Source organism: Leopardus geoffroyi, chromosome B1 (genome assembly GCF_018350155.1).
Source record: "Leopardus geoffroyi isolate Oge1 chromosome B1, O.geoffroyi_Oge1_pat1.0, whole genome shotgun sequence".
Classification (NCBI taxonomy): domain Eukaryota; kingdom Metazoa; phylum Chordata; class Mammalia; order Carnivora; family Felidae; genus Leopardus; species Leopardus geoffroyi.
Window position 1 is genome coordinate 104,082,812 of NC_059327.1, and position 8,821 is coordinate 104,091,632.

The 8,821-nt window shown below is 37.9% G+C and overlaps 1 protein-coding gene across 1 annotated transcript; it reads left to right on the top strand.

Annotated features, from left to right (window-relative positions):
• The first annotated feature begins 67 nt into the window (after positions 1–67).
• MAD2L1 (mitotic arrest deficient 2 like 1) lies at positions 68–7,596 on the top strand. Its single transcript, XM_045468832.1, has 5 exons — positions 68–311; positions 1,258–1,404; positions 4,572–4,692; positions 5,976–6,079; positions 6,750–7,596. Exons 1-5 carry the CDS (start codon positions 239–241, stop codon positions 6,920–6,922), a joined length of 618 nt encoding a protein of 205 aa, XP_045324788.1. The 5' UTR covers positions 68–238; the 3' UTR covers positions 6,923–7,596.
• Positions 7,597–8,821: the final 1,225 nt, after the last annotated feature.

The following is an 8,821-nucleotide window of genomic DNA, read 5'->3' on the forward strand; positions in this document are numbered from 1 at the left end:
CCGGAAATGTGTGACCACGCCTACCTACTGCGCCTGCGCGAGGAAATCGCTCAGGCGAGCGCAGACAGGCCCGACCCCGCCCCGTGGGGCGGGACCTAGAGGTTTGTCACGCCTGCGCAAAGGATCCGACGGCATGCTGCGTCGTTACTTTTGAAACGAGTGGCGGGGAAGTGTTGTGGAAGTCTCTGCTGTAGCTGTCTGCCGGGTGCAAGCGCGGTCCTTCGTTGTAGGCCTGGCAATGGCGCTGCAGCTCTCCCGGGAGCAAGGCATCACCCTGCGCGGCAGCGCCGAAATCGTGGCTGAGTTCTTCTGTAAGTCTTCCTCGCGCAGGCCGGAGGGCGGGAGAACTGAGGCCAGGCCGCCCGGTAGGCCCACGGCTCGGCCACGGAGGCTGGGTAAGCGCGGGGGCGAGGTTGCGGGGGTGCCGAGAGGCCCGGAATTCAAGCCCTCTCTGCCCCAGCCTCCTGCCCGGCTGGAGAATCTAGCAGGAGGCGCATGCAGGCACCGTTTCCGGATGCGTTGCTAATGGAGCTGGAGGCCTAGGTACTGCTGAACCGAGGCCTGTCTCTTGTCGTAGCCCCATCACCTGCAGAATTGCTTTAAACTGCTGATCATACGCACTTCCTCACCTGCCCCTCCCACCCCACCACCACCCAGGTCTCAGCGACTTGAGACGGAACACGACCGGGGTGGAGACCGTGTATGTTTTTAAGAACCCGATCTTCACGCTTTGATTCTGGTGCTGGGGTGATGAACTAGACTTTAGGAGGCTCGCTGTTCTGGACCAGGCCACTTGTACCTTCTGATAGAATCTGGCAGGATTTGTGAGGGGAAAAGGAGGAAAAAAAAAGGAGAGGGTTTCCTGGAGCATTGGACCAGTAAATCAGTTGCTAACTCAGACGCAAAAGCCGATCTTGACATCCTCTAGCCCGAATTTGGACTTGGATTACAGTGAGCTGAAATTTGACGGTAGTAGATTAATATAGTTTGGCGTTTTATTTTATATTTTATTTTATAGTTTGGCCTTTTATTGCCACATAAGTGCAGGTATCGCGTTCTTTTACTCAGAAGCAAGATTTCAAGGATTTTTAATTCCACTTTTTACCTATTCTAATTTCAGCGACACACCCATAAACACGTGTCTAGGCATTTACAGTTTTATACCATTAATGAAACCATAGCCACAGCTAAATATGTTTTATTTTACAGAATTACAAAGTGATAATAACTTTTCTTTAACATTCCTTTTGTTTTCAGCATTTGGTATCAACAGCATTTTATATCAGCGTGGCATATATCCATCTGAAACCTTTACTAGAGTGCAGAAATATGGACTCACCTTGCTTGTAACAACTGATCCTGAGCTCATAAAATACCTAAATAATGTGGTGGAACAACTAAAAGGTATTTAACTGTTGGAAACAATTTTGAGTTTTGCAGGCCTTCTATGACCCTTCCTTCCGGGCATCTTGGTGGTCGTTTTTTCACTGTGTATATAGAAGTGTAAAACACTACCATCTCAAATATAATGACTCTCAATTGGAAGAAAGCAAAAAATATATAAATTGAAAGAAATTCCACTTTTACCCTACATTTTGAGTGAGTTGAATATTTTGATGTTAGGTATCTGATACAGCTTCACAAAACAATCTCCATCAAGTCCCTAAGAAATGATTTTTGCAGTTCATGTGGCCAGATGGAACAAATTAGAATTTAATGTACTTATGATGGTGTTCATTGTCTGAGAGAAATCCACTGTATTTTTAACATGATATATTTTCTGTAGCTGCCTGGAGTTTAAGCCATCGTTATGTTAGAATAAAGGAAAATAAAATTAGATCCAACCTGGGAATTAAACTTAAAAAAGTACAACTACTAAGTAATAGGACACCCAGTAGAAGTTTCTTGTTTTTACCTATTTCCATTTGTTTTTGTTTTTTTTGTTTTTGTTTTTGTTTTTAAATCCTGGGACGCCTGGGGGGCTCAGTTGGTTGAGCATCTGACTTGGGCTCAGTTCATGATCTCAGGGCTCCTGAGTTTGAGCCCTGCAATGGGCTCTGCTGTCAGCACAGAACCCACTCCAGATCCTCTGGCTCTTGTCTTTCTCTCTTTCAAAAATAAATAAACATTTAAAAAAAAAAAAAATCCTGCCTGTAAGTCAGTAAGCCTTTTCTATCTGAACACTCATTGTTTTTCCTTAGCGCAAGAAGTTACTGTATTGGATCACAATACTTATTCTCCATCTCTTCCTTTTTTTTTTTTTTTATCTTGTTTTTCTCCACTTAGGATTCTCATTTCCAATTTTTCTGTGTTGTAAGATGTTTCTCCCTACCTCCCCATTTGACCTCCCAAAATAATAGTTCCAAAAAACACTGCAGTTAGTCACCTATTTTTTTCTTTTTAATTCATAAGCCATCTATGTTTTTTCAAGTAGCTTTATTTTTAAAATTACATTAATTGTGGGGAGCCTGGGTGGCTCAGTCGGTTAAGTGTCCGACTTCTGCTAAGGTCATGATATCATGGCTTGTAAGTTCAAGCCTGCATCGGGCTCTGTGATGACAGCTCAGAGCCTGGAGCCTGCTTCAGATTCTGTCTTCATCTCTTTGCCCCTCCCCTGCTTGCGCAGTGTTTCTGTTTCTCAAATATAAACAAACATTAAAAATTTTTTAAAAATAGCATTAATTATATTTTTATTGCCTTTAGAACTAAATCATCTGTAATGCTGTATTAGGGCTGCCCTCAGATTATTTAGCCTGAAACCTCTAAGTAAGTATGAATCTATGTCATCTTAATTTGATAGAGAAGCAAGCCTGGCCTAAGCTAATGGTTTTGGGTTTTCTCCTTTAAGATTACACTCATGACATTTCACCTCAGATGTAGGTAGACCTTTCTATTTAACTTTTCCCATTTATTTTAATTAACATGGAGGAATTGTTCTTAGAGGCAAATTGTTCTGTCTATTTGAATCCCATCCCTCTTGCCTTCTTAAGGACTTTACCATATTTCTTCTCTGATATTTTTGACTCCTTTGTTTTGAGTTACTTTCATTGGTTTAGTCAGTCTTTAGTTTTAAAAGAAAATAATTCCACCTACTCCACATCTTTAACTTACTAACCAGTCTCCTTTTCAGAACTAAATTGATAAAAAATTGTTGATATATGCCAAGGGGTCAGCAATGGTGCCAGGCCATATCTAGCAAGTGGCCTATTTTTGTACTGCCTACAAAGAATATTTTCAAATTTGTAAAGGGTTGTTTTTTAAAAGAGTATGCAACAGAGACCTAGGTGGCCCACATGCCCTCGATACTACTAAATTGTTTTGTCTCTTAAAAAACAACAACAAACTGCTGATTCCTGAGTATACTGCCCCAATATCTAAGATTAATTCAGGGCTCATTCTGAGGCCTTCTCATTATAACCTCTCTAGATCTCTGACATACATAGATAGCTTCACTAATCTTTGTGTAGTTGACTCACAAACGTACATCTAGCCCAACTCTCCTAACTCTGTGCTCATATATTAAATGAGTCCCTTGATATCTTCATGTGACTATCCCAGTGATATTTCAAACTCAGCATATGAAAAATGGGGCTGGCTCAGTCAGTGGAGCATGGGACTCTTGATCTTGGGGTTATCTCAGTGAATGTATCAGTAATCCAACTAGTGATAAAAACCAGAAACTTAGGAGGTATCCCTGAGTCTTTCCTCTTCCTTACTCTCAAGTATTCAATAAATCTTAACTTTAACCATGAAATCTCTTGAATGTATCTACTGATCCATCTCTACCAGTTTATCCTTCTATAAGCCTTCATTACTTCTTACTTGAATTACTAATTAATTTTAGTGACCCTAGATCCCCTCTTTACCTCCAGTCTACTTTCCACTTCACTGCCAGAAGGATAGTTTTGAAATATAAATTTAATTACATCACACCCTCCTTCAAACACAATAATGACTTCCCTCATTCTTGAGATATAACTTCTTTAATTTGGCCCACATGGCCTTGAATGGTTTGACCCCTATGTGTCCTGCTAAACTTGCCTTCGTTCTCCCCATAACTGTAGTTGTATTGGCTTTTTTTAAGTCCTCTAGTCAGATGCTCTTCCCTTTTTAATATTTAAGACCTAAACCCTTTTCTGTATATTTTTGCATGTTTAATAGTATTTATTTTTAGAACTAAACTCAAATGAGAACTCCCTGAATGAACCAAATTTTCCTGTATTCACTCTCTGCATCAAATACCACACCTTCATAGCATTCATCACAATTATAATCTTACATTTATTGGCGCAATGATTAGATTAATCCTCCACTCCTACATTTTACCTTAGATTAGGATGGAAGTACTGCATGTTCACTACTCTGTTCTCAGCACTCAGTACTGTATCTGGTACAAATACGGAGAATTCAAAAACAGGAGCTAGGTTATTGTGGGCAAGTTCCCTGTACAGGTTGGAGGAGTTCCAAAATACTAGGGGTAGGAATTTGCAGACGATAGGAAGTGAGACCTGAGAAGAAAACTGCTTTGTAATGCAGTGGATCAAAAAAAGATGCCTTGTTATGTATTCCAGATTGGTTATACAAGTGTTCAGTTCAGAAACTGGTGGTAGTCATCTCAAATATTGAGAGCGGTGAGGTCCTTGAAAGGTGGCAATTTGATATTGAGTGTGACAAGACTGCAAAAGATGACAGGTAAGTATGAATTAGATTACTTCCATTTTTATATATTTTTTGCAAAATTTCTTTTCCTTACTAAAGGAGTTCTAATTATATTGAACTTAGTTTTATATAAGGTAATTTGTTTCTAAGTATGCTTGATTTGACCTAATCCCCTGTGGAAAAGAATAGGGCTCATAAACTGTGCTCACAAAAAAAATGTGCATCTCATGGGCATAATTGCCTTTAGTCTAAATCCATGAATTACAGACTTTAGTGTTTATGATGCTATATGAGAAGCTACACATGATGGACTAGGTGGGCCATTTAATGAATTGTTTAAAGGTACTTTTAAGACCAGGAAGTATTATCCTAGACTTTTCTCCCAGCTTAACATGCAGCTCTACTGGGGCGCCTGGGTGGCTCAGTCAGTTAAGCATCTGACTCTTGATTTCAGCTCAGGTCATGATCTCATGGTTTGTGAGATCAAACCTCATGTCTGGCTTTGCGCTGACAGTGTGGAGCCTGCTTGCGATTCTCTCTCTGTCTCTCTCTCTCTCTCTCTCTGTCTCTCTCTCTCTCTCTCTCTCTGTCCCTGCCCCGTTCACGCTGTCTCTCAAAATAAATGAATAAACAAAAAATAAATAAATAAAAGATGCAGCTCTACTGTATTTCATTTAATGCCACAAACTTCCTGCAACACTTCATAAACTGAAGTTTGCGGATCCCCCGAATGGGAAATGCCCATCATTATAGGCTAATTTCTAGCATTGTCTTAAGCATGCTTATCTATAAACTGAGAACTGTTTCTCATAATGAAATATAGATTGTTTCTGAAACCTTTGGTCTATTTTAGAAAAGTTTTAACTTATACAAATAATTTGATGCCCGATTAACGTCTTTTTTGAGGCAGTAGAATTAGACATTTAGGCAATACTAAAAATGCCAAAATGATTATACTGATTAAATATTTTAGATACTACTTGTTATCATTATTTTAGGAGGTACTGAAGTTTTCCTAATTTGAAGCACTTGACAAGTTTTCTAATCATCTGCTACTGAATAATTTGATACTAAGATCAGCCCTAAAAACGATTGGGAGGATAAATGAAATAACAGAGATAATACTGTGCCTACTAGGTTATAGATTCTAAGGATACATATTATACTCCTGTATATTTAAACATTTAAAAAAAAAAAAAAAACCTTTGAATGCATTATTTATTTGATTTGGGAAATATTTAATCAGTTAAATAATCTTACCAATGTTTTAAATAACTTGTTAAAACTTAAATTAATTGATTTGGTTTCTTTGGTAGTGCACCCAGAGAAAAGTCTCAGAAAGCTATCCAAGATGAAATCCGTTCAGTGATCAGACAGATCACAGCTACAGTGACATTTCTGCCACTGTTGGAAGTTTCTTGTAAGTATTATACAAATTTCACATCCTTTTATTAAATTTTTTCTTAATTATCAGTGTCCTGTAATACAAATGAGAAAAATGTTATAAAGCAAAAGTAATGCTATATGCATCTTATTTAGAAGTGCGGTAAAGGAATGAAAGTAGTCTACAGTACTCACTCTAAAATATTTTCATGTAATTCCGTTCATTATTTTTATTTTCTACACATGTCTATGTATATAATGAAGACTTTTAGCTATAATTGTGTCTTTTTTTTCTAGCTTAGTTACTCTTTCATTCATCAAATATTTCCTGCATACCTGCTATCTGCCAGACACTGTTCTGGGCACTGGGATACATCAGTCACAAAACCAAGATGTTATTATCTTTTCTATGGCTTACATTCATGCTATCTTGTGATTAATTCTTTCTGCAAATATTTTTAATGGTTTTCTCATTAAAGGAAAAAAAAAATTCAATTTTTTTTCATAAGATAAAGTTAAAGGAGTACAATATTTTCTGTACTAAAATTTCCATTGAGGAAAAGCAGTTAGCTAACAATTAACTGATTAGAGATCCGACTAAACTAGCTTTTCTGACACTATAGGTGGTTCAAATGTGAGAGGGACAGGGAGAGTAGTTTTACTTTTGAAAAAATAATGGTACTTTAATGATCTTGTCCCCAATTTAGGTTCATTTGATCTACTGATTTATACAGACAAAGACTTGGTTGTACCTGAAAAATGGGAAGAATCGGGACCACAGTTTATTACCAATTCTGAGGAAGTCCGTCTTCGTTCATTTACTACTACGATCCACAAAGTAAATAGCACAGTGGCCTACAAGATTCCTGTCAATGACTGAGGATAAGGACTGTGATGTACTTGTAATTCTCAGATGTGGTTTTCCTGGAACCGAGTCAACTATAGTTGATACGTTTTGTTTCATTGGTTAACTTTTAGATGGGGAAAACTTAACATTACGCTTTGCACTGAACTGTGCATAATTGTTCCATTTTTTGGTACCTGTATGACTTTATACAGGGTTGACCTACATTATTGCACACTATTCAAAAGGGGACTAGGAGATTACATCAGCATTGTTATGTCAATTCCTTTGAGAGTGGTAACCATAGATGGCAAACTTTTGTTATAAAGCTAAATGCCTTCTTAAATCAGACCTTTTTTGGTCAAGTACCTTGACTCAGAATATAGGTAGGGAGATGTTTAAATATAAAATATAGCAAAATAAGTCTGAATATTCAAAGTCTTTGTTTAGATTCTGAAATTACCCAATAAGAATCTGTAAGTAATGAAATATTGCTCCTATTAGGTCCTTTTGCCATTTATTTCATTTGTATAGTTTCCATATTGAAAACATTTCCAATTATTTGATTTTAATTTATATAACCTGAGCCTACAAAGGTATGAATATTTCTTCTTCAAATTCCTATGATACAGAACTCTTAAAAAGTTTTTTTTTTATGGTTTATAAAATCAAGCTTTAAATGATGATGAAATAAATGTGTATGTTTTAAATTTGTCTTAAAATATTTTTATTTTTATATTGGTGTGAGTGCTTAGTCTAACTCTTTACATGTATTAACTTCCACTATTAAGTAAATACACATAGCATCCATTCATTCAAAAATTATGGTGTGGACCTGTTAATGTGCCAAGTGGCCAGGATGAATGAAACAATCCTGGATGCTCATTTTCATAACAGTGCTATTCACAGTAACCAAGCAGTGGAAGGAACCCAAATGTCCATCAGATGAATGGGTAAACAAAATGTGATGTATACGTGCAATGAAATAAAATTCAGCTTTAAAAAGGAAGGAGGGGTGCCTGGGTGGGCCTGGCCTGGACTCTGATTCAGTTTTGCTTACCATAGAGGAATGAAAAACAGCATGCTCTAGTTGAGCCTATCAGGGTCTGAAATAGAGCCTCAGAAGGGACTGAACCACACCTGGTCCTCAGGATCCTTCTCCCAGTGTCCCCAGCTGGATAGGGAAATCAAGCTTCCGTGATTACAAAATGTTTACGATAGAGGTAACAATCTCCAGTATTAGTTGACTTTTCCTGCTTGGCAAACAACCATAGAATAATGATAAGCACTTTTTCCCCTGTAAGTCTGGGTTATCTGGGGTGCTTATCTTATTCTCAGGCAAATCTGCAGGTCACATGTCTTACTCAACTAGTGAAGGAGCAATGGCTATCCAAGATTCTTCAAGCTTAGCTTCAGAACTTTAACGCTGACATTTTTTCCCACATTCCACTATGTGGGCAAGTCTTATGGCTAAGCCAAACTTCAATAGGGCAGGGAAGTATACTCCCATGGAGTTGGAGAGAAGGATGTGTGAAAACCTGATGAAAGTGATGTTATACAGCAAAGATCAGAATAGCTATAATAATCCTATATTGTAACTCCCATTTTCCACCAGATGTCACTAATGCTGCAATACTCAAGGTGAATTTCTTGACTCTAAAAAACTAGATTATTCAGCTTTTCTTATTGGAAATTAACATTGGGGTTTCTGGCTACAAAAATATAAAGACATCAGAGGAAGAAAGCACAGCATCTGTTACTTGTTAGGCACTTTACATGAATTCTTTCATTTAATTTTCACAATTTAGTGCACAAGTAGAATTGTGGGTTTAATGAGCAAGCAAACCACTACCTTTAAAAGTTTAGGTGGTCTCTTCTGTCCATGACCAAGGAAGCTCAGCTGACCCCTCAGCAAGCACATCAAAAGGAGTTCCT